At 36.2% G+C, this 27,269-nt stretch overlaps 2 protein-coding genes across 2 annotated transcripts; both read left to right on the top strand.

The window, feature by feature from the left end:
• Nucleotides 1-304: 304 nt before the first annotated feature.
• On the top strand, nt 305-4,724 carry LOC110923527 (ER membrane protein complex subunit 7 homolog). The gene is made up of 7 exons (XM_022167611.2): nt 305-490; nt 2,151-2,194; nt 2,293-2,401; nt 3,080-3,143; nt 3,230-3,346; nt 4,149-4,257; nt 4,337-4,724. Exons 1-7 carry the CDS (start codon nt 390-392, stop codon nt 4,429-4,431), a joined length of 639 nt encoding a protein of 212 aa, XP_022023303.1. The 5' UTR covers nt 305-389; the 3' UTR covers nt 4,432-4,724.
• A 1,735-nt stretch (nt 4,725-6,459) lies between these two features.
• LOC110906421 (hydroxyproline O-galactosyltransferase HPGT3) lies at nt 6,460-12,896 on the top strand. The gene is made up of 12 exons (XM_022151557.2): nt 6,460-6,720; nt 7,700-7,763; nt 7,879-7,928; nt 9,173-9,363; nt 9,576-9,636; nt 10,157-10,229; nt 10,295-10,418; nt 11,494-11,581; nt 11,657-11,707; nt 12,342-12,413; nt 12,491-12,603; nt 12,713-12,896. The coding sequence occupies exons 1-12, from the start codon at nt 6,566-6,568 to the stop codon at nt 12,733-12,735; spliced, it is 1,065 nt and encodes a 354-aa protein (XP_022007249.1). The 5' UTR covers nt 6,460-6,565; the 3' UTR covers nt 12,736-12,896.
• Nucleotides 12,897-27,269: the final 14,373 nt, after the last annotated feature.

Raw genomic sequence — 27,269 nt, 5'->3', positions numbered from 1 at the left:
GGTGTGGTGGCGGAGCAGGGGTGGGCGGCGGATGAGGTGGTGTCGGGGGTGGAGGTGGTGGCGGAGCAGGGGTGGGCGGCGAATGAAGTGATGCAGGTCTGTTTTGGCAGAGAGAAGAAGTTGGAAGAGGTTGGGACATGTCTGCTTGAGGAAGAGGTGGAAAAGACCTTTTGGATGAGAAGTGTTTCCGGAAATCAAACAAGCTGCAGACATCAAACGTCTGCACGCGTCTGCGTAAAAAAAACAAACACCCCCTAAAACTCAGTAGCGCAGGAATCCCACTGGTTATTTAAAAAAAAATCATTACTAGATCGTCTTTTTTTTTCTTTTCCTTTATCAACTCTCTAAACCGTTGTAATCTCCGACGAGTCTCCGTTCTCTCTTCTTCCATGGCGGTTCTACAGAGATCCAAACCAAATTCCCCCACACTGCTATTACTACTCGCACAATTATGCTTCCTATCGTGTTCTTCACTCGCAATCGCATCGAGGTACGTTGATTTTTTTCCTTTTCACTTTTCTCTACGAGCCCTAGCTTTGTATCACCAATCTTATTGCTTATATACATGATTTACGAGCTCTACATAATCCTTACTTCGTTAATTGTTACTCTACTTGAAACGATTTGGTTACAGAAGTTTGTTTGTGCTAATAACACAAATCTGATTAAGATTTGAGTTTAATTGATTGAAGTTTTAAACTGATTGATCTGGAATGATGTATTGAATTGTTGATCTGAGTGCTTCATTACTGATTTACATGCTTGATGATTTCAATCTGAGTAGAAGATCTAAGGTTGTGTATAAACTATAGTTGTATAGTTTATTAATTGTGTGATTGTATAAGTATTGTCAAATGCACTTCGGGCGTGTGCCTAAGCCCTAGGCGAGGTGAGTCACAAGGAAGGTGCCTTGCGGCCATCCAGGCGATCCGGTGACACTTTGGCGAGGTTTCGGCTAGATGTTGCCAGACTCGTCTGAAATATCCAAAAAATGGCCTAGAACTAGCCTTAAACAAGCCTAAAACATGTTTATAGAACAACGAGCATACCTAGTGAGTCTCACAAATGGCAAAGCCAAAGCTATTGGTAGGGTGTGGGGGCATAGTTGTTAATGGCGAATAGCGACGAATAGCGATAAGATACCTATATGCTACATAGCGAATGGCGATAAATAGCGGGTGGCTATTTTATAAATAGTGATACACTAGAAAAAGAATTTTCAAAAATTTTATATGTATATTATATCAAAATACCCTGGTATATATGCTATTTTACATGTGATTTAACAAAAACCTAAAATCCACCTATATTATAGCTATATTTAATTGCTATTTATATTTAAAAAATAAATAAATAAATAAAGTGTCGCTATTCTCGCTATTCATCGCTACAACCCAAATAGCGACACTGGACCTATACGCTACGTAGCGCGCTATAGCGATCGCTACGATCGCTATTGACAACTATGGTGTGGGGAGGGTGGGATGTACCTTACCTCTATCCCTAGGGATAGAGACTTTGCTTTGAGAGAGAAGCCTGTCGGACGGCTCCAAAACAAACAGCAGAAAAACAAACAGATCTAAATATATAGAAATAGAAAGGGTGAAAGAGTAATAGAATTAAAAATATAAATATATATAACATCATAATAGAACATATAGACATAGACACAAGGAGACAAGCCTAAACATGTTTAAAATCCCTAAAAATGGTATGTTAATACTATGCAGCTTGCTTATCTCAGACCCTCGCTTTTTAATCGCCTTGCGCCTAAGCCCAAGGCTCACACTTTGCGCCTTTGACAATTATGGATTGTATCCCTTTGAATTGAGAGAAAATTGCACCATAATTTAGCTTAATGGAATACTAATTGTAGGTTCATATTCTACCGATATAGTTTCAATTTTCAATTCTCAATCTTATTCATACTCTGCTAGACAATTTCTAACACTTTTATCTTCCTGTTGATCTTTCTTGTATTCATTTCTCTTATACTTCTAAAATCTAAACTAATGTTTTATATCTTCAATATTAGCAATGTCCATACATGATTAGTATAAAATTTGTACACAAATGAAATGAGTTATATATCTGCAATAGTGTCGTCTCTTAGATTTGATTGATTTTGTGTATTTGCTTGTAATTTACAGGGATGGAAGTGGTTATACCATCAACGGCCGAGTTAAAATCCCTGGTATGTAGTTTCTTGCAATGCAAGTTTCATGTTTATCATGCAAATTAGTTCTTTTATTATTGTTCATTTATAAATATCGGTTGCATTTAACTTTTCAGGTTTTGGTGCGAAAGGCTTCGGTCTGCCGGTGAAGGCTAACAATGCCAAAGTATTATTGAACGGTGGTCAGCAAGTTACGTTTTTAAAGCCCGATGGTTACTTCTCATTGTATCCTACCCTCTTAAGTTCTTAACCGTCTTTAGATATATAATTTAAAAACATCGTATTGATCATTAGTTGCATATATGTGCATTAATAGGGTTGCACACGAACCGGACGAACACGAACAAGACCTTGTCTTTGTTTCGTTCGTTAAGCAAATAATGTGTACACGAATCGTTCATGAACACCTACCAAACGGGATTTTCTGTTTGTATCCATTCATTAAGGACATGAACGTGTTCACGAACATAAATAAATGTACAAATATCTCTAATAAATAACATAAACAAGCGGACATGAACAAACGTAGATGAACGAACGTTCACGAACACAATTGAACAAACGAGACCTCTTTACATGTTTGTTCATTTAACTAATCGAACAAAATTTCTTGTTCGTGTTCGTTCATTTAACTAACCAAACAAAATTTCTCGTTCATGTTCGTTTATTTTTTAAATGAACGAACGAGACCTCTGTTCGTGTTCGTTCGTATAACTAATCGAACAAAATTTCTTGTTCATGTTTATTCATTTATTAAACGAACGAACGTCAACGAACTTTCTGCCAAACAGTTCACAAACTTTTCGCTGAACATTCGGTTAGTTTGTAAGCATATGTGCATAAGATGTATGTAGTTTATTTTTTGTTAAACACTGCTGAAATTCCTTTATCATACACTTAAAGCCACAATGTGCCAGCTGGAACTCACCTTATTGAAGTTGATGTCATCGGTTATCTATTTTCACCGGTCAGTTTTTTCCCCTTCCTTTCTGTAATAAAACTTGACCTATTTACCCCTGATTTTTTAGTTTTTTTTTTACTCATTTGAACCAGGTGCGGGTAGATGTGAGTGCCAGAAACCCTGGTAAGGTTCAGGCTGCACTGACAGAAACCAGAAGAGGTCTAAACGAGCTCGTTTTGGAGCCTTTGAGAGAAGAACAATATTATGAGGTCAGTTTGGACATATTAGTAATTTCAGTTGCTTCTTCTCACTAGTTGGTACTTTATGAGTAACTAGTAAATTTTCCCGCACGTTGCAGTGGCGTTGAAATGTAAAGTAACGCGAATTTGTATTGTCTAATGAAAAACGTAATTTGACCCGACCCATTTCCGAACAAAATTTACGTCAAAACGTAGACCAACTGAAACGTACATAAAAATAAACATGAAAACGTATTCTATTTGACCCGACTTATTTCCTAAAAAAATTATGTCAAAACGTAAGAAAATAGTGTTTTTTAAGCTAAAGGATGGTATGCTTTGCGGCAGCATCGAAACGTAAAATAACTCGAATTTATACCGTCTGATGAAAGCGTATTATATTTGACCCAACTCGTTTCCAAACAGCATTTACATCAAAAATTATACCAACTGAAAAACGTACATAAAAATATGCGCGAAACGTATTATATTTGACCTGAAAAAATTTACGCCGAAACGTAAACCAACTTGAATTTATACGGCACGTACATATATGCAAATAAACACTTAAAACATGAGGGGGGTCAAAATGATATTTCATAAAGTTTTTAGAAAAGTTAAGGGGGTGTAAGTGTAAAAACTGAAAATGAGGGGTCAAAAACCAAAAAAAAAAGTTATTGTAGCTCCGATGTGATGGACGTTACAGTAACTCAAGTTGTTCTTTTTATAATATTTATAATTTAATGCTATATCTATGCATTAAGAGTTATTATTATTGTTATTATTTTTTTGTACTAATTTGTTGAGTTGTGTAATTTATCTCGGGTTGCAGATTAGGGAACCTTTTAACATAATGTCTATTGTAAAAAGCCCAATGGGACTCATGATTGGATTTATGGTGGTGGTGGTGTTCTTGATGCCCAAATTAGTTGAAAACATGGGTAAGCTTTAAATTAGTTATATTTTCTTTTTGTATTTTTTGAAATAAATCTTTAATTTCCGGCTTTTAATTGGAAACAGACCCGGAAGAAATTAGAAAAGCACAAGAAGAGATGAGAAACCAAGGTGTTCCTTCTCTTGCAAATTTGATGCCTGGAGGTGCGAGGAGCAATTAGAGAGATCCATCTGCCTGTTGCGGCTGTTATGTGTCCGATCAACTTGAATGGGACAGCAAAACAAAACAATGATAGGCATTTGGCTTGCAGGATCGTTTTAAGACATTAAATGCGTTTTGTATCTTTGTTTAGATTGACCAAAGGGTCGTTTTTCTACTTAAGTTCATAACTTTACTCTTTGATACTGATATCATTGATCATCAACACTGTGAAGGAAACTGTCATAACATGTTTCGGGTGTTACAGAATGAAAACAGTGGGGGATAGGTTATACGAAACTTGTGCTTTTCAAACATGGAACGATATACCCGGTTTTTTTTTTTTTTTTTTTTTTTTTTTTTTTTTTTTTTCCAAAAGATTGCTATGCAAACCGAATCATCGTCTTCTGTATGTTACATTACATATATGATAATATGAACAATTACATATTGATTATATTTACATATGTAATATCACTAGAATCAGATGAAAAAAAAACAATGGAATCAATTTTAAAAAACGCCTATATTGTCCCGGAACACTAGTCTGTTCAAAATTTTTGAACATTACAAAAACAATTACAAGGTTTAATGCATTTAAGTTTCACTTTGATGTTTCTTATTAAATGTACTAAATATTAAGAGTACATGACCCAGTAGTGCCATCTATTTTCTTTTTTTTTTGTTTTAAACAACTCACCCCGGAACAAGTCATGCAATGCAAATCACATAAAAAGAAACGTGCCCATATAAATGGCTGATTATGGACAAATATGTCTTAACTGTTTATGACAAAGAAAGGTTTGCATGGTTTCATTGTTGATAAAGAGACGGTTTGTCGTTCCACTTCTGGACCACCTTGGAGTTAAAACGCTACACATTATATATTCACACATGTATCAACGGACAGTGCCGAAGCTTGAGATTTCCGACTGGGAGGGGGGGGTCGAAAATGTATATACCCAAAAATTTCTATAGAACCGGAAGGTCTTTAACGTATATACCCAAAAATTTCTGTACGAAAGCTACATACATAACACTACTAAACATTTATTGTGTAATACCTTATTTATCTAAAAGAAATATTTAATACAATCAATGAAACGCATTTAAAGTTATATATAACCAGTTTGTCATATAGAATTTATAATACGACCAGAAACCTCCCATCCTTCAAATAATCTCTCCATTTCTAAGCTCTAAACCCCTTTTAAGGCCTTAACCCATGACTTTTTATTTAAAACAGAGGAGAATAAAATATATAAACGTCATAAATTTAACAATAAGTATATTCAATGATATTAAACATAAGTTTTAATTGATAGAAGATAAAAGGAGAGTAAAAATATACAAATTTCACAAAACAAAAAATTAAATATAATACCATAAATGTATATAAAATTCCCCTACTAAATACTTTTTGCAAAAGATGTATAAAATAATCGGTAAAGGTAACATAATAAATACTTTTGATTATGTTACCTAAACAGAAGAACTAATCCTAACCCATTTAGTCAATAAACGTTACATTTATTACCTGTTCAATTACACCTAACAAAATCAGCGTGTGAGATTAGGGGTATGTTTGGCATGGAGGTTTTAGAAACTTTTAGAAGCTTCTAGCTTTAATCTTTTAAGAAAAAAAATTGGTTAAAGGAGCTTAAAACTTTTGATGAATGCTCCTACTAGTAACGTTTAGAAGGAGGTACAAGCTTTTAGGGAAAATATAACTATTTTAACCTTTAAAGATAATAAACTTTTTAATGCACAAACTTTTTAAATTTTTAGTTATGTTTATTTTAGTCATTTTATACATTTTATTAAAAACTTCAAGTACTCTGCCAAACACCAAATATATCTAAAAAACTCAAACTACTAGCTACCATCTACAACTATCAGCTTCTAACTACCAGCCATCAACCACCAGTTTTCAGCCATCAGCTACCAGCCACTTTTACCAAACAGATTAGACAGAGTAATATGTCAAGACAAACCTATACGAGTCACTTTTAAATTTATAAAAAAAATAACAAATAATAATATCTAAGAATATAAAAGCTCCATTTCGAAATTCAGCCCGTAACAAATCTCCATTCTTCTCGTTCATCATCATCATCATCGATATCGATCGTGTGTGTTGTATTTAAGATAGAATCATGGACATCGGCCCTCTGTTCTACAAAGAGGGCTTGCCAACAACGTTACATAAACAACGTTGGAGATCATCATCGTTATCGTCAAAAACTTCTTCTATACCTTCGATTGTCTTAGCTTTTTTCTCTTGTCTCGCATGGCTTTACATTGCTGGCAGGTATCTATCTGTTTTCTATTTCTTTTACGTAAGTGTGTGATTCTAATATTTTTGTTACATTTTTTTATTGAAATGAAACTACTGAATTATGTTATTAGGTTTTTCATACTGTTTTCGGAGTGCGTGATTTTTAGAGTGTGTTTGGTTAGTGTAATTGAAATTTAGGGCTTGATGAATGTATAATTCAGTAGTTTGTGTTTGGTGAGTTACCTCAGCATAATTATTATTTATCATTTTATATATGTCTTTTAATAATTTTTCATTTTATTTTTTAATACTCATTCTGAAGGGATGAGCTCGGTAACAACCGGTACCGAAAATCCCTAAAAATGGGTACAGGTTTGGTACCGGTATTTGAGGGTAAGTACCGATACCGAACCTGTACTGAAAAAGTCAAAAGTCGGTACCAAAAATGTTTCGGTTTGGTAAATTCAGTACCGGTATCCGGTAACATTTGCTCATCCCAAGTTCAAACTGCCTAACTGCCAAACCGAGCTGTCCGTCACTCAACCCGACTTGTTTGGTTTGTTGTTTCCCAAAACTGTAGTTAGTTGTTTGGCCCAAATTTTTTTGTCAAAATGGCCCAACTGGACATTATAATTATAATCATAATTAAAATAATACTAAAACACAAACCCTTAGCTACAATGTGAATTAGTTTTGAGTGTCTCTGCTTTAACTTTCCTAATATATACGTTTCATTCCTCAATTTTAATAAAGTTTTTTCCTTCGTTAGTTAACTTTGTTTATTTACATGCTTAGTCCCTTAGTTTACTTCAAGTCGTATTACAATAGGGTGTCCTTTTGGTTGTAACCAAATGTTAATTGTGTTATGGCTTTCTCAATTCACTTCACATCTAAAGTAATGGTTGGAAGCCACTTTTGTCATGTAATGTTGGTTTCGTGACAACGTGCACTCGGTTAGTTATTTACCCGCTCTTACACCCCACCGTAACACGACGGGTCTTAATTTTACCAGGTTGTGGCAAGATGCTGAGAACAGAACATTATTGTTTAATCTGGTTATGAAGACTCCTGCCCAAGTATGCTTTTGTCCACACATGTTTTATTATCATGACTTTAACCAGTGTCTATTTTCCCTTTTTTAATATATTTTATTTTTTTTTGGTCATGTTTGTTTTTTTTTTTTTATGGCAGAGACCAAAGGCTCTTACTGTTGAAGACAAGCTAATGGTCCTAGGATGCAAGTAAGTTTTTGCTCTTCTTATTTCACTTTCAAAGAGACAAAGACTTCCCAATACTTGGTTTTAAAAAGCGCGCCTTGAATAAACGCCTTAGGCCCTTGTGGCGGTCAAAGCTAATCAAATATAGAGTGTTGAGTAGGGGTGTAAATGAGCCGGGCCGAGTTCGAGCCTTCCGCTACTCGACCTCGACTCGTCATGTTTTTATGAAGCTCGAGCTCGGCTCGGTTCGAGTCTACCTGTTTGAGCTCGATCTCGGCTCCTGAGCTCGAGCTATTTTGTGAACAATCTCAAACGAGCTAAAAGCTCGGCTCGAGCTTGCTTAAACGAGCCAAAGCTCGGCTCGTGCTCGGTTCACCAATGTTATTAGTTTAAATCATATGGCCTAAGTTGAAACCGACTTGGGCTTTTTAAGATTGGGTTATAATCATCATTATCATTATCATTATAAAATATATAAAAAACTAAAACTCTATTTGGGCTCGTTAAGGCTCGGCTCGTTCGAGCTTTTCAACGAGCCGATCCTGAGTAGCTCTTGAGCCTCTGGCCTTTACACTCCTAGCGTTGAGGAGGTTGATATGTAGAAATGACCAAAAAAACGAAGAGATTATTAATGGCGTACGTTGAGGAGGTCTTTCTTCTTTTTTCTATATTCTTGACTTGGTGTATTGGTATGCTATTCATTTTGGAGCCGAGGGTCTCTCTGGAAGCAGCCTCTCTATCCCTAGGGATAGAGGCAAGATCTGTCTAGATGTGTACAAATCGGTTTTTTTTGAAAACCGGTTACGGTTATTAACCGGACCGGTTTTTTTCGTTCAAAACAAAAACCGGTTTTTTTAATAACCGGTTTCGGTTACTAACCGGTTTTTCAAGTCCAAAACAGTAACCGGTGTAACCGGTTGGGACCGGTTTTTTTACCGGTTTTCTTAAAACCGGTTTCGGTTATTAACCGATTTTTCGGATCAATAATAGTAACCGGTCACCAACCGGCGGTTCGGTTATAAAAGGCTTATACGTAAAAGAGATGAGAGGGATGCAACTTTAACTTTTGGTTATACATAGAGCAACACTTCTAGTACGTGACACTCTCGCCTCAAACCTTTCACCTTGGCATTCAGGACCTAAACGCCTTGAAGCGCCTCTTGCTTTTTGAAACCAAGTCTCTATATTGTCATTTTGTATTTTAATTTTTTTGTAAGAAAAAAGTTAATGTGTTAACTATCTTATTGGCACAAATGATCCATTTTAAGGGATTTAGAAAGAAGAATTGTGGAAACTGAGATGGAAATAACACTAGCAAAAAGTCAAGGTTTTCTCAGGAACCAGTTGACCGAGAGTGGTTCATCGTCTAGCAAAAAGCTTCTTGCTGTAATTGGCATCTATACTGGATTTGGGAGTCGATCAAAACGAAACGCTTTCAGAGGATCCTGGATGACTGGTGGTCGGTTCGCAATATAAACTTTTTTTTTGTTACAAGTAAAAACGCCATTTTTTTAAGGGAGTTAATATTCACACCTCTTCTTTCTATCTCTCTCTATATATACGTAGATATATATAGAGAGAGAGATAGAGTGTAAAAGGGTGTGGGAATAAGATTTAGGGATGTGGAAATAGTGGGAGCCTTTTTTAAACTAACCCACCTGAGTTTGACAGTTGATTCCATAAAGACGCTTGAAGAAAGAGGAATAGTCATACGTTTTGTCATTGGCCGAAGGTTTTTTCTTTTACTTGAACTTCTTAAAAAAAATTAATTTGAGTAAAATGACATTTTCGTCCCTGAGGTTTGGCCAGTATTGCGATTTTCGTCCAAATGTTTGTTGTTCGCACCTGGATCCAAGAGGTTTTAAATCTTGCCATTTTCATCCGGCTTGTCAACTCTATCCATTTTTTCTAAATTAAGTCAAGGGTATTTTTGGTTTTTTTTGTTAACTTAAAGGGCAATTCGGTCTTTTGAATGCTTGTACATTATGCTAAATGCTTGTACATAAAATGAAAAAGACTGAATTGCCCTTAAGTTAACAAAAAAAGACGAAAATACCCCTGATATAACGGAGGTGAGCCGGATGAAAATAACAAAATTTCAAACCTTTTGAATCCAGATGCGAAAAACAAACCTTTGACGAAAGTCGCAAAACTAGCCAAATCTCATAGACGAAAACGGAATTCTACTCCATTTGTGAATAAGATTAAGTGGACAAGTTCATATCTTAACTGTCAATAATTTGAAATTTCAGTCCGAATCGCGGTGATAGCTTGGACCGTAAGATCGATGAGGAAAACGACATGAAAAACGATTTCTTGATTCTTGTAAGTTTATAAATTTAATTCCGGATTTCTTGAAAAACAGACTGTTAATTATATTAAATTCTTAGGATGATCATGAAGAGGCCGACGAAGAATCATCTAAGAAAGCGAAGTTCTTCTTCAGTTCAGCCGTTCAAAATTGGGATGCCGAGTTTTACGTCAAAGTCGACAAAGATATTCAACTTGATCTCGGTAAGCCCCGATTGCTTTCTAAAACGCGCATGAAGAAATAATTCTGAATTGGTGGATTATCTATAAAGTTTAGATGGGTTAAAAGATAATTCAAGTTGGTTTAAGATAAATATAGTTTGGTTATTTATTTAAATAGTTTGAATTATCTGTTTATTAGATAGGTTTATTTTATTATTAGAATAGTGTTTTAGTTGGGTTAAGATTAGAATTGGTCTAGTATAAGGGCTGTTCATGAGCCGAGCCGAGCTGAGCTAGCGCAAGCTCGGGCTCTGCTTGATTATAAACAGAGCTGGCTTGGCTCGGCTTGGATTTGAAACCGAGCTGAAAATCTAAGCTCGGGCTCGGCTTGGTTTTAAACCGAGCTGGCTCGGCTCGGTTTTGTTTGGCTCGATTTTAATAATAAAAATTAATACATAGCTCTCAAATTCAGTATTCTAAAATATTATTCAATACTTCAAAAGAACATATTCAAAATAAGTTCAACCTAATACATTACAAGCCAAAATCACGTTCAACAACGCAAAATAAGTTTTATATTCAAGTAAATACAATATTTGTTCATCAGAATGGCAATCAACCTTTAAATCTGTCATAGATATCAAACTACAAGCCTAAATACATGTAAATAATAATCACTTTTTGTAATATATTATGTATATAAAAATAAAATATATTATAAGTAAAATAATTCGAGCTAAGCCGAGCCGAGCTACCAAGCGAGAACCAAGCCAATTTGGCTCGTCACGAGCCGAGCCGAGCTAGGCTCACTTTCTAACCGAGCCGAGCGGCTCACTTTCAAACCGAGCCGTATCGAGCGAGCTTTTTCCGAGCTAAATCCGAGCGAGCTACGAATGAGCTCCGAGCCGCGAGCTTTTTGGACAGCCCTAGACTATAAATAGATGGTTAGGTCTATTATAATTGGATGTGCTTTCATTCATCAATAATAAAAAGAGTTAAACGAGTTAGTTCATTTGATGTTTGTGTGTTCGATCAAGGGCCTGATTTCCAACAGCACATCATTGTGTATTAATGTTTTAGATTTTTATGTAGTGATTTTACTTGTCTCTGCTTTCAGAGGAGTTGATCGAGTTTCTCGATAGCCTTCGTGGTCAAGATAGTCTTTATGTTGGATGCATGAAATCAGGAGAAGTTGTTTCGGAAGTGTAAGTACCTTCATTTAGCTGTGAAAATGTTCATATTACGTAATATAACCTTTCAAGTGTGCGCCACTTTTTCAGGGGAAAGCGGTGGTATGAACCCGAGTGGTGGAAGTTCGGTGATGAGAAATCGTGAGTTGTTTCTTCTTTTGTTGTTAAACCATATGAACATCCGTTAAACGAACATACATTGTAACGGGCCCACATACGTTACACATATGATATATCTATATATACTGATATTAATAGGGCTGCAAATGGAACCGAACGATATGTGTTCACGAACTGTTCATGAACACTTACCGAACGAGATTTTATGTTCGTGTTCGTTTGTTAAGGAAATGAATATGTTCGTGTTCGTTTGTTAATTTTAGGCAACGAACGTTGATGAACACAAGCTAATGTTCATGAACACAAATGGAAACAAACGAACACAAACAAACGTTCATGGACAAATATATAATACACCGACACTTATTAAATATTTTATTTGTTCGAATTTTGACTTATTTAAATAAATTATAAAAACTAAAAACACTAATGAACTATCGAACACAATCAAACATACACAAACATGTTACATAAATGAACGAACGCGGCCTCTATTCATGTTTGTTCATTTAACCAAAGGAACGAAATTTTTTGTTCGTTCGTTTAACGAACGAGCACAAACAAACTTCCCGCCGAACGGTTCACGAACTGTTCGTTGAACATTTGGTTCGTTTGCAGCCAGTGATATATGATAAGAACCCTGTTCCTTTGTCAGGTACTTTCGGCATGCAGCCGGTTCACTTTATATCTTAACGCGAAATTTTGCTCAGTACATTAACATTAACAGGTTAGTTATGGGCTTATGTCAATCTTTCGTTAGAAACCCGTGTGAGATTTTGTGAATAAGTTATGTTTTTGTTGCAGTGCATCTTTGAAGACGTATGCTCATGAAGATATATCTGTCGGGTCATGGATGATGGGCATACGGGCAAATTATATAGATGACAGTCGTTTGTGCTGCAGCAGTTCAACACAGGGTAAACCGACTTTATGCTTTTCGGATATTAACCTTGTTATTTGTTTAAATCTTATTATACACTATTGATTTTGCAAACTAAATTACTTTGCGAATTCTTCATATTTCAGATAAAGTGTGCTCTTTGGCTTGATAAGTGGAGATCATGATCCAATATTGTTTTAAGGTTTGACAGATTTCACTTGTCAAAAATTTTGCAGATTTTTAAATGTTTTTTTTTTTTTAAATATAGATGTCAAGACATTTTTAGAAACCCTTTCGGGTTTTAAAACATAGCGGATTTTTTTTTCATTAGATGTCATACCTTGGTAAAATTGACTGTTAGACCAACCCGACCCTTTCGGGTTTTGAAAACGTGATATTTGTTAACATAATAGTGACTCAGTAACGACCGCCATTATAAGCAACTCTCGCTTCACCTAACTCGGTGAATTTTAACATAATAGTGACTCGGTGAACCGAACTTTTACTTAAGTTCTCGCACACGCTCAAGATGTCTTCAACGGTTGGGAAATACGAAAGACCTATTTCTGCAGTGTTGTGATGGTGGAACAATTGTCTGGTGTCACATGTTTGTTCAAAGTTCAAACTCAACTATGGTTTGATAGGCTCCCATATGAAGAAATTGATTACTTAGTAGTTGGACTCTTGCATAATTTTAATCAACAGAAGATGCATTACCAAAGACCCAAGATCCACAATATTAAAAGGAAGCGAGTTGACTTCCAACTACGAGTCGGGCACCCATTAGGTGGTGTTTGGCGAGGAATGGTTGACGAAGGGGGTTTGAGGTGTAAAAGAACGAAATCAAACCAACCCTGACGTCGCCTAAGCTCGTGCTCAGCTCATTTAACTTATGCGAGCTCGAGCTTGACTCTTTGATTATTTATTTATTAAAATCTTAAGTATTTATATATTTATAACTATATGTATAGTAAAAAAACTATATATAACATAATTATAACAATAGTTACTAAGTAAAGCTTAGGCTCGTTTATTAACCGAGCTTATTTTTTGGCTCTAGTTTGTTCAAACTGACAAACTCGATTTGATTCGAGCTTCTAATGAACCGGTCTTAAATGACAATAATAACTCGTGAATCTTAGTTTGTTACCATCTATATGTTGTGGTGGCTGAAATGTTAAAATGGGAAAAATGTTGTCATACTGGGTAGTTTCATCTTTCACACCCAAGAATATATGTTATGAAGATGTGAAATGTAAAGCATATTTGTGATTATTAGTTAATCATTGCTATTAAGTATAAACATCTATTCAATAGGTCAATTTGTAACTAAATAATAAAAATAATTTTAAAATATAAGGGTGGAAGGGGCGGGTTCGGTAAGTTTGTGCAGGGAGGAGTTCACCGAGCGGGCATGGTGCCGCTGGCCCCCTTGCGGTGTTCGGTAAGGTGATTCCACTGTGACTACTCACCGATGCGGGAAGAGAAGAGGTGGAGGAGAGAGAGTGGGTTAATGGTGGGTCTTACTCTCTTCCAACCAATCACAAATTTATCTTTTTAAAAAAAAATTGTTTACCACTCCCCATGTGGGGAGCACGCCTAGTGTTTGAATGCAAAATGAGGAGTGTATAGCGAAGTTGACATGATATGATATTATTGGTTGAGGGAAAAGTTTACCACTTTAATTTGGGGAGCACCCCTTCCACTCTAACAGAAAAAATACTAAAAATCGTTTAATATTTTTTTAATTACTACAAAATACTAGACATAAAAGACTAAAATTAATCATAGTCATCTGGCCAATGCTTCCAAATATGGTATACCAAATTCGCATGAAGGTTGCTATGATCATGGGCTAAGCTTTATTGGACCAGGGGTGCCCCGACCTCCACTGATTTTTCGTTCGTAGTGTTAATTTTACTGAAAATTTTTCGAAACTTTTATTTGTAGTATAAGATATTGGAATTGTAAGAGTCTGACGCCTATTAATTTGGATTTTGAGAGTCTGGCCTCCATTGAGTTTTCGTTTAAGCTCCGTCACTAGCTACGCATTTCTCTGTTGCGTATTGTTCGATACTTTGCTTGTTTCTCTTCGGCTCTAATTATGATAGTCTCTCCTCAAAGTGGCATGAAATAAATACCACAATAGCCGTCTTCAACAGCCACTACAACAACATAAAAAACAACCCAAAGAGCGGCGAAACTGACGCCGATATGTTGACGTGTGCTATTAGTTTGTATCCGGATGGAAAGAAATTGGCGACCTCAAAATGGACAAGAGTACCTCTAGCGGGACAATCGTCGTCCAAAAGAACGAAGACTAGTTCCTCAACTAATCGCTCGGATGCTCGTACCAAGTTTGAGATAAACTTGAGCATCGACGAGGTTGAATCAGAACGCCCACTTGGTAGAGATAAATAAATAAAAAAAGAGGGTGCAATAATCACATACTTCGGAGGGGGGTATACTGGAGGTTTAGTGGACCTATTTGAATAAATTAGTACGTTCAATAGCATCCAACAACAAAGGAACGCCCAAAAAGATAAGGTTATCGAAGTTTTTGAACGGAAAGTAAATTTTAAAAATGAGAAGGACTTGGCGAAAGAAAGGGGAGCGGATGTGAAATTCCTTGCTATTAAACCGATCACCTTGACCCGAAGATAGAGAAATGTACGAAAAAACGAAACTAGAAATCATGGGAAAATATCGTACTTAGTTCGTTTTTATTATTATTAGTTTTGGTTTTTTTATTAGTTTCTTTTTTTTTAAGTTATGTAATGTTTTTTTTAATTATGCAATTTTTTTACAATGTTATTTCTTTAATTAGTATTAATGTTTTTTTATTACTTCGTTTTTATTTTCAAATATAAAATAATAATGAAAATGTTATGCCACGTGTCACACCACGCCACCCTTGCACTCCACATCCCATCTCACGCTTTTTAACACCACGTCACTTTTCTGGCATGTGTTAACGTGACAGTCACATGTTGCTTAGCGCCTCCTTTTCATACTATCCCACCACGTATAGTCTAATAACATGGTTTGAGTTGAAAAAGTATAGGCGGGTCGACCAGAAAAGTTCGGCTTAAAGCAAAATTTTAGTTTAATCTTTTTATTTTTATTTTTTTGCCTACAACCTGAACCCCTATCAATAGTGAGTGAAGATTCAATCTAACGATTATAGGCTGTTGTCATGATCCTTATGGTCACCACCCTCCACATCAGTGACATGTCATCCACTTCTATCCATCATCCAAAATCACTTCCCTAAGGGTGTGGTCATGACCCAAACCACTATTTTTTTATTTTAATTTATTTTTGTGAAAAGGAAAAGGAAATATTAGAAAAGGAAATATTAAAAAAGGAAAGGAGACCCATGGTTATCATGGTTTAATCCATGCAAACTATGGTGGATGAGGCAAGAGGGTGGTGTAGCAATCCATTAATGGTCCTACGTGACATTGATGACCCAACTCATGCCCTCCACACCCTTTAGCCTATTGAAGTTCCATATTAGGGGGGACGGGGCGTATCCGTGATGGCACGTGGTGGCTGGTGACCACGCGTGGACTACATAACGCGTTGAATCTATTACGCGTGAAGATGTGAGGGAAATTGTTGGGTGTGGTGAGTGATGGGCATTTCCACTAAACTCCATCACTAGTGATGGAATAATGTTTGATGACATAGCGGAACTTGATTGGAAATTGTGAGTGATGAGTGAGTGATGGGTGATGGGCGCCCCTATCCCCTGTTATCAACTAAAGCAATCACAAAAACATATATGATAATCGACAAGAACGAGCACATGTAATACACTAATACTAGATCTATTGTTAAAGACTTACATTACATACCTTGGTCTTGGTGACATATGTTAACGAAAGGGAACAGAGGTAGGTTTATTTATTGATTAATTATGAACCTGTTATGTGTCAATAAGTGGGAGGGGTTAACTGTAATTGTTAAGTAGTTTAGGGGGTTATTGTGAACACTTCAATTGTACTTAAATAGTCAGTGAATGAATGAGAAAGCATCCATGAATTGAATTGGGTATTTTCACACGTATCAGAACCAACCCACGATAACATACATACATACCCAGGTTGTTGTGTTATCATTCATCCCTTAGATAAAAGTTCATGTGTAGTAGTAACAATTAGTGAGGTAGGTTTATTTATTGATTAATATATTATTGTTGGTGGTTGTACGTACGTATGACTCCAATGGGGATGATAACAATCCATAAAAGGGAAAACGCAAATAGAAATCCCCACAATAAGATTGCATGCATGCCTTCTTTCCACGTACATAATCACTTTCCTGTTCACAAATCGGGGTATGAAGTACATTCTATTAAGATGAGGTCTATAACCCCGTAATAAATGAGGATTAAACATTTACCTAACCTAATTGTGTTGTTAAACTAGGCTAGGGTTGATTATATGTGTGTACTTGGTAGATTATTTATTTATGCATACAACGTTGGTCAAGTATGTGAATTGCATGCATGTACATGAAGATGGATGTCGGTGTGGGGTTTGGATAATGGTAAAACCCATAAGTGTGAACGGAATGGTTCTATGTGCCAAGATTGTGAAGATGTGTTAAATTGGTTACATTCATGTAAATATGATCATGTGAATAAGTTTATATAAGTAAGTTCTACAGATGGATTTATGTGGGTTGATGTATACGAATTTAATATCTGTGTAGCGAGTTCACATGGACAAGTTCGTATGAATTTAGTTATATAAATAAGACTACATGTGGTCTCGCAGGCAGCCTGCCACGAGCAACAACACGGTGCCGCGAGGGCCAGAGTGAGTGGTGTCAAGCGAGCATGGTCGCTTGGGCGAGTGAAGGTTTTGGGGGTGTGGTAGCTTGGGCGAGCGAGGTTAACCACAACAGGCTCAAGTGAGCGGAGGCGTGAGTGGGGAAAGTGATGAGTAGTCATCTAGTTAGCGCCGTTTGTCGCAACATTAGAGGATGAATCCGGGTTGTGGGGTGAGCGACAACGGGTAGTCTAATTCTAGGGATCATAATAATGCAATGATTCCCATGATGACGAGTGGGGGTTAGGTAGTGTTGAATTTATCATGCAAGAAATTGAAAGGTTAGAAAAAGTTTTGAAAGCTTTTCGTCTGGCTGAGATGTGTTGGGCAAGTGACGTGTTGGCAGAAAGGTTAAAGGCCACATAAGGTTGTGGAGTGATTTAAGCCCACGTAAGATGGTAGAATGGTTCAAATCCACCACAGATGGGTACTTTGTGTGGAAGAAGTGTATAGTCAACGCACATGTTTGGGGAATGTAAAGTGTTCTTTGTTAACATGAACGTTGGTTTGTTAAGCTTTCGTTTGAAAAATGTTTTGGTAAAGTAATGAGGATGGAGGGGCGCCATGCGGGTAACGTGTGGAGGGCACTTACACCGCCACCATCCCCTAGGGTACTTTGGGGGTAGTAGTAGCCGATGAAAGGAAGGTTAAAGAGGTGACGTTCACTTTTAGGGGACGCATTTGATTGGTGGATAGAGTAAATGGGTGGGGTCCTTGATTTTAGGGTAGATGAAAACGGTGTTTCTAGTGCTGATTGGTAAGTGTTAGGGTACACGAGAGGGGTGTCCCCTCCACCCTTAGGCTATGGGGTATGTGATAAATCACCTAGGGGCTTTATCATAACACGTCAACGCTACCTAGGATCCACATCAGCCAGGAGGCTTTATAACGCCATCCTTTAACTTGCAGGGTGTGAGATAAAGCTCCGTCATCATTAACTAATTATTTTTTTATTTAAATTTAAAACTTATTTAATCTTGATATATTAATTTATAACTCATAATTTAAATAATAAAAATAAAATGCCATAATTGAAATAATATAAATAAAATGCCATAATTTAAATAAAAACATATAATGTCATAATTAAAATAAAAAAATACAAATTTACTCGTCGTCTTCGTTGTCTCCTCCTTGTTCACGATTAAACCATAGGTGCTCGGTCAGATCAGCTCGAAGGTTATGGTGTCTGTTCCTGTCACGTACCTTCGATCGGATAGCTTCTTTTTCAGCGTATGTTCGTATTGAGTTCGTCGGTTGGTTACTTTCATCATAACTTTCTCCACAAAACACTCTACCCGAGTCCTCCAATATCATGTTATGCAAAATGATGCATGTATACATGATGTTTCTCATTTTACCTTTTTCAAGTATTCTCGACGGCTGGGCGATGATAGACCATCTCTTTTTTAACACACCGAAAGCCCGCTCGATATCTTTTCTTGCTGACTCTTGTTTTTTCTTGAAATACAATCTTTTTTCGTCATCTGGACACGAAAGAGTTTCTACCAACGTCACCCACTCTGGATAAATATCATCTGTGAGATAGTACCCATACTTATACTCCACGTCGTTTGCATAGAATGAAGTATCTGGTGCAACACCGTCTATGACATTGTCGAAAAGATTCGAGGACATTAAAATTGCGATGTCATTGTTCGCACCGGCCATGCCAAAGTACGCATGCCACATCCATAAATCTTGAGAAGCGACCGCTTGTAATATTAGGGTAGGACCATCGTGGTCACCATGATGGTGTTGCCCTTTCCAAGCGATTGGACATTCCGCCCAATCCCAGTGCATGCAATCAAGACTACCCAACATCCCAGGAAACCCGTGTATGCGCTGATGTGTGACAATTGGCACTTTTCCATGTATTTCTGTACAATGTGATCATGTGAACAGTAATTTGTAACATATGGTTGTGCATGATGAATTTATGATGTGAATGATTCCATACTTTACTTTCAAAGAACTCACAAATACAATACATGTTGCATGTTACTTATGATTGTTAAATGCAACTTGAAATAATTAAATTAGTGCACAGAACGAAACTAGCACAATAATCAGATAAATTAGTAGTACTTGTAGGATCGTTGTCGAACCCGAATGAGTCGATCAGAGGCGTTCTACTCAGAATGAAAGGCGGAAACAGACATAATGAGGTAGATTCAGCAAGATATCACTTTAAACTGTCTTGTTTATTGATCCTGATAACAATTACAGCACGTAGACACTTCGAGAGCGCTCCGTCGTCGGTAACACTCTTCCCTAATTCCGTACCAAATGATACGAGATTACAACTATTTATAGACTGACCTAATTCCGCACCAAACAAGCTTCACACGGAATTACGGTTTATACGAAATTACATGTACACACGAAATTAACACTTCAAATGATACTTAGTAATTCCGTACGGAATTACTTGATGTCTCTTCATGCGAAATTAGCTCTAGTTCATGATTCCTCGATCTTCGTGCCACATGCAATGAAAGACTCGATACAAGACGAAGTCGTCAGATGTTGACGAGTCTACTGTGTCGAGTCTTTGCCACCTTCAGTCTTTATCAGCCTGTCTGCTCTCTTTTCCTTCAGCACCAACACACTCTCCTCGAACAAATCTTTCTCTCGGATGTCTTCAGACTCCCCCTTTCAATATGATGGGATCGCAGTCTGGCTTTCACAGGATTAGAATTGTAACCTGGCTTACATTCTCCTCAGGTATCGGAACCTGGCAATCCTGCACATTTTCTAACCACAGAGTCCTCAGGTATCGGAACCTGGCTCTTCTCAAATTTCAAACCTACATTGTCTCTACCACAAATATAAGTTTATGATTTTAAAAAAAATTTGACAATCACAGACACCACTTGTAGATCTCTTTCTGATGAACCTTTTTAAAGAAAGATTTAATCATTTTAAAAACTTTTTAACACAAACTCCCCCTCACGAATTGTCATCATGTTTAGCACTTGGAATTTCGAAAATCAACTCTTCAACATCAGTCGTCGAAAATCTTTTTGGATTTTTCAAAGGTTTATGTTAAAACACACTAAAAATCTTTTTGGATTTTTTTAATAAAGAAATGCAGTAAAGAAATATTTACAAGCAATATTTTTGTGAGTTTGTGTAAGAGGATCATATCAGTTTATGAGACGAATCACCAACACCGTTAAGCTTTAAACATTTTAAGTTCTAAACAATTCACCTAGATTGTCAGTATATTTGTCCACTTAAATTTTCACACAAAGTTCAACTGTTTTGAGATACGAGATTAATGTTTTAAGCACTTAAACTTATTCGCGTGTCCCACCACTTGAATATACTCCCGTATCCAGATCCCAATATTCAATCTTACAGGTGAGTATACCTAGATGATATCTGTAAGGGGTTAGATGCGAAACCGTGAGAGCTCAGGTCAGAACTTCTATTCAGCAGAGAGATGACGGCTCGACTTTAGGTGTGTTCCCTTTAGAGAATCTTTTCTTCAACAGCACATGATTTGCATTTTTCAATGTTTCATCATTTTTTGTACTGAGGGTTGCGCTATATTTCAAGCAAATGCAAAGTATTATACGGGGACTAGGCCATTGCTTCCGCAAAATCAGAAGTCCCGGGATAATACCCCAGATATCACTGAGTATAAAGACCTAGTATCTCAGAAAGAGGGACCTTTCAAACAAGATTTCGGGGGTTACCCATATATCCAAGAAATGTTACCCACGAGATAAGCAAGTTTGAAATTTAGGTTTATATCTCGAAAACAATTTACTAAATGTGCAAAAACCTACTGGCACATCCACAGTGAGATTGTTTATCACAATTTTGACTTTGCATTTCTTTAGCATGTTGTGACAGTCCACTGATGTACTATCATTTCCTCTTTTCACAACAAAACTCATTTTTGATTTTATCATGTTTTTGGCTTTTTCAAATTTTCTAATGTTTTTGGATTTTCTGAAATTTTTACTCCCCCTAAAATACAAACACATTTAAAAGAATTTGAAAACATACTGTACAAATAAAATGACAATTGTTGTGATTCGCTTCAATTTACCATCACTTGGCATAAATAATCAGAACTCCCCATTTCAACAAATTAATTTCCCATTTAGATTTCAAAACACTTAAGTTTGTTTTAATCAAAATGGTTTTTCCGAAAAATAAGTTTTGTTTTAACCACTTGTAGGTTCGGGGTTCATCATCTTGTTCTAAAAAAAATACCACATATATAAAGATTACATCAAGTTCAACTTAATGAACTTGACGAATCACTAATAAGAGCAAACCTCTGTACCAGTTGCAGAAAAAACACATCTACACAAATTCATTTTACCAATAAAGATGCCGATTCTTGCTTCACACTTACCAACCTGGAAGCTCCGGCTAATCCTCAACCTGTACAATTTATCAACTTTAAAATTCATTCATAAAATCAATTTTATCAAGAATGATGCCGATTCTTGCTCCACGATTACAAACTTGGGAGCTCCGGCAAGTCAGGTTTTTTAATGAAAGAAAATGCCCACCCAAGCCTGACCAGCCTTGGGTGTAACCAAGTCATCTGCAGTTGGGGTGAAGGTTGCTTTCTTTGTAGCATAAAAGTCTTTTACCCCTTTGGCCTTTCCCTCGACCATCTTTCCAAAAATCTTCTTCACATTTCCATTAAAAGCTTTATCAACATCAAATGCATTCTTTTCAGAATAAAATTGATTTGATATTTCAACTTTTCCAACCTTTGATTTTAAATTCTCAGCCCGCAATGGTGGAAAATGAACATCATCTAAAGGCGGAACTGAGTTTTCACCAGTTTTAACAACATGTGGCTCCTCTGATTTTATGGAATCAGATTCATCGCCAGGTTTTACGTTTGATTTCTTAACAACCCAAGCTTGATTATCAAGATTTCCCCTTTTCTTGTAAAACCTTTTCGAACACTCACTAACTTCATAAGTTGAATTTTTAAACACTTTAAACCTTTCAGTTGGTGGTTCAGTTTTATCAACAACTATTTCTTTCAGTTTTTCTGAGACTCCCTGTTTTGTGTTGGTTGCTTTAGAACAGTTCCAAGCGATATGACCAACTTCCTGACACCTGTAACAGGTTCTTGTCTCTTTTCTATAATGAGCTTCATTTTTCTTCTTTTCAGCAAGAAATTCTTGATTTGATTGTTTCTAGAATGAGCTCTTCTTTTCATCCTCACCAGATGTTCCTGAAACAAATTTTGTATTTTTAGAAATTTTATCATTTTTATGATTTTCAGGTGGAACAAAACCAAGACCTTTCTTTTTGTAGTTACCATTATGATTTGGTTTCTTTTGAAAACCATAGCCATAATTGCAACCCATTTTCTTGTTTATCCTTTGTTTAATTCTTGAGGTGTAAGGCTTAGGTTTTCCAGAAAGATTTATATCTTTTATTTCAGAAATATTAATTTCTGTCAATTTGAAAACCTTTTTGATCATTTTAGTTTTAACACCTCTTATTGGAAATTTTTTATCAAAATATAATTTGTCAGAATCATTCAAAGTATATGCAACTTCAAATGTTTCATCATTCAAATTAGACTTTGATAACAAAAATTCTTTACTATACACCCGTTTTCCCGATGATTTTGAACTCCTGACCGACGAACTCGAACTCCCGACTGACAAACACGAACTTTCGGACTCGGACTTTGACTCTGACTCCTCATCCTTATCCAACACCTGATCGACCACCCTTTTTATTAATTCGGACTCATGATCTGTGTCGGACGCTGTGAACGTGATGTCAATATTGTCTGGTAAAACACCGGTTATCTCAGATTCTAACTTTATATTGACTGCCTTTTTTACTTGTTCCTCATTCGGTTTTCTAGGCGAATACCCTTCCCAAATCGGACGCGGACACTTGTTATAACAGACACTCTGTTTCTTACCAGTATCCTTCTTCTTCGACCTCTTATCTTCAAACATTTCAAAACCTGCAACAGTTGGATAAATTCTGTCAATTAAATAATCAGAACTCGAATAACTTCTCAGTAATCGTCTGATTCTTTCATTTTCAGCTTTCTCAGTTTCCAACTCTTGCTTCCATTTCGCATATTCTTCGATGTAAAAATTTATCTCTTTCTACTTCGACATCATTGTTGCATTCATCATTTTCAAAGCATCTTCTCTCTCTGAATTTGTCTTTTGCAAACTATTCACAGTTCTGTTTAATACATCATACGACTCTTTCAAATTCTTGACATCAAACAGCAACTTTTCTTTCAACTTTTCTAGATCACTAAACCTCTTATCTTTTTCATCACATTGTTTGCAAGATTCCAAACATGTAAGACAAGGTTTTATGACTTCAACAATCTTTTCAATCTCCACAATCTTCTCGAATTCAACTATCTTTTCTACTTCAACTATCTTCTCAACAATCTTGATCTCTTTCATTTCTTTTGCAGCTTTTCTCTCTTTAAGTTTCTTCAATTTATCTGCAAAATAAAATTCAAAACTGTTAGAAGATAAATGAATTTTTCCAATGTTTATCTGTTCAATATCTTCATCATCATCACTAGTATATGTTGAACTGTTTTCAGAAGAAACAGATTCTTCATCTTGACTATTCTCTTCATCAGTTAACACTGCTATCCACTCTTTCATCAATTCTGGCTTTTGAACAATTTGAGCAATGAAAGCTTTAAACTCCCTATTCTCATCCACATACTTATCCCAGCTAAAACCTGGAGCCAATTTCTTATCATCTTGATCAATGATACCAAAATAAGCTTTCTTATTTGCATCTTCGATCATTTTCCCATGTGCAGTTTGTGATTCCTTTTGTTGATGCGGTTGAAAAGCAACCTGTTGATATATGGCTTTTCGATAATAATCATCTTTTCCAAAAGGATTCTTTGCTCCACTATTTTCTTGATTTTTGCATTCTCTTTTGAAATGACCTTTTTCCCTGCATCGAAAACAGATAACTTTAGATTTATCAAAACCTAAATTAGAGAGATTTGCATCTAAGAAATCATTTCTTCCTGTAATCATTTTAAACTTTTCTGCTCTCCTCAAGACACTAGCTAGACACCATTTGATGTCCATGAGCTCCAATTCTTCTGCATCGATCTGGTCATAATCTTCTTTTGTTAGCATCGGATTACCAATTCTTCCAGCAATCAATCCTTCGTAAGATTCCAAAGCAGTAACCAGTAATGCCATATGATTTTTCACAACTTCTTCAGAAAAATTCTGTCCATTTTGAAGATGCAATGCAACATTACACTGAATCATATGTCCATTACGAACATTTGAACTTTGAACACTTGGAGGATTGACATTTGAAAATCCAGATGAAATAATATTGATTGAACTTTGACTGACTGATCCAGATGAATTTCTTGCACTAAATACGGTTTGGATCTTTGGACTTGCTTCAACAGTTTGAACATTTCCTTTGTAGTACAATTTGATATCTTGTTGATTGCTTGAGTTGTTCATTCTGGCAATCTTTTGTTGTTCAAGATCCTGTGCCTCAAGCTTTTCAATGAACTGTCCAATCGACAATCTGCTAAACTCTCCAGAATTCTTTAAGATCATGAGATAAGTACCCCGTTCTTTTTGCGGTAACGCATCAGCTAATTTTTCAACCCATTCAGCTGGAGTTTTAGTAATTTTCAACTGAGACATTGTACGCACAAGATGATAATATCTTTCAATGAGAGTCTTTGTAGTCTCCCCTGGCATACTTGTAAACAACTCAAACTCCTTTTTCAGCAGAGATGCTTTACTTCTGAGCATTTCTGTACTTCCTTCAAACTTTTTCTTTAGTGCTTCCCAAATCGAAAACGCACTCCCATCATGCTGAAGCAAAACAAATATATCCTCTTTAACCACTTGTTGTAAAAGACTTATCATCATTTTCTCTCCTTTATAGCTATCTCTCTCTCTTTGTCTGAAAATTCTGAGATGATTTTATCAACATTCAACACAGTCTGTAGTCTAACATATTGTGTTTCAATGCTTTCCCAAGCTCTTAGATGGTTTGCCTGAACCCAATTCTCAAACCGATTTTTCTATCCATGGTACTCTTCCATTCCCATAAGTTTCGGGGGTTTTTGCAAAGTTCCGATTTCGTTTTCTAAGTTCATGTTTTGAGCAATGGCAGCCGGAGTAGTCGAAGATGTGGCAAATGCATTGTAAAATTCTTCGTCAGACATTTTCAAATGAAATTATATCTTCAAACGAGATTATCTCCAAACAAAATTGGGTTTAAACGAAAATACCTGCAACAAACAACTTTCAAGCGAGATTAGACTTTTTCAAACGAAATTAAGTAATTCCGTGCGGAATTACTCAGTTTCACACGAGATTAGCTATGAAAAGAAATTACCCAAACGGAATTCTAATTCCATGCGGAATTAGAATTGTTTTCAAGCGAAATTAAGAGCGAATTGATATTTCGTGCGAAATTAGTGACTAATTTCAAACGAAATTAGATGATGTCATCATTTTCAAACAAAATTTCATGCGGAATTAAAGATTCTATCAGTTTTAGATCCAATTAATGTCCAATTTTCTCAAGACTTCGTTAAAACACTGTTTTGTATGATATATGTAAAATTCAGATCATTGTGACCATGAAAAGTTGTTCAATTCAGAAAAGAAGATGTAGTAGAAAGAGAATGATATGAAATCAAGCTGAAATGGCTAGAACTCCTCCTCCTGAGCTCTGATACCACTTGTAGGATCGTTGTCGAACCCGAATGAGTCGATCAGAGGCGTTCTACTCAGAATGAAAGGCGGAAACAGACATAATGAGGTAGATTCAGCAAGATATCACTTTAAACTGTCTTGTTTATTGATCCTGATAACAATTACAGCACGTAGACACTTCGACAGCGCTCCGCCGTCGGTAACACTCTTCCCGAATTCCGTACCAAATGATACGATATTACAACTATTTATAGACTGACCTAATTCCGCACCAAACAAGCTTCACACGGAATTACGGTTTATACGAAATTACATGTACACACGAAATTAACACTTCAAATGATACTAAGTAATTCCGTACGGAATTACTTGATGTCTCTTCATGCGAAATTAGCTCTAGTTCATGATTCCTCGATCTTTGTGCCACATGCAATGAAAGACTCGATACAAGACGAAGTCGATAGATGTATGCACCAATAGTACTGACGGGAGTTCAGTACTCAGACAGACATCATATTAGGACACAGATTGCGTCTTAGGACCAAGATTTACACTAGAATTCTATGTAGGAAAGTATGGGTTATGAAACTGCCTTCCGAGTGACGATTAAGCACCAAAAAGTGCTCGAAACACACCCTAAATGCAGAATTCTGCATAATTCAGCAAAAATCAGCATTTGAACATCAAAACACAATGCAGAAATAAGGTTCAATTATCCATAATAACTTGTAAAGTGTCGGGAATGAAAACTGTTATAAAAGGTATCTCATAACACACTAAACTGCGCAATTTAGCACCTTAACGAACCGGTAACCAAACGAACAATCGGACACTACCCGAAACACCAAAATTTAACTAGAAGCATTGTTTTAATGTTACAAGACTAGTTATTAGCAATTAACACCATATTACATCTCAAAACACCTAAACACATTAAACCCCTAACTAAGACACTTAAATCTTAACTAAACATGTAACTAATAATTGAATCAAACTAAATACCCCCCCCATAGGCCGGTTATGTGGGCCCCCCTAATCCACCATTTCTTGAACATTTTAATTAAATTGTTACAAAGATATTGGACACAAGACCTTTTGGGTAAAGAAATGTTGGAAAAAACATGTTAAAGACCCCTAGACTACATTCATTATCAACATCCACATTT

Source organism: Helianthus annuus, chromosome 2 (assembly GCF_002127325.2).
Source record: "Helianthus annuus cultivar XRQ/B chromosome 2, HanXRQr2.0-SUNRISE, whole genome shotgun sequence".
Classification (NCBI taxonomy): domain Eukaryota; kingdom Viridiplantae; phylum Streptophyta; class Magnoliopsida; order Asterales; family Asteraceae; genus Helianthus; species Helianthus annuus.
This window is presented reverse-complemented; position numbering and strand designations above follow the sequence as displayed.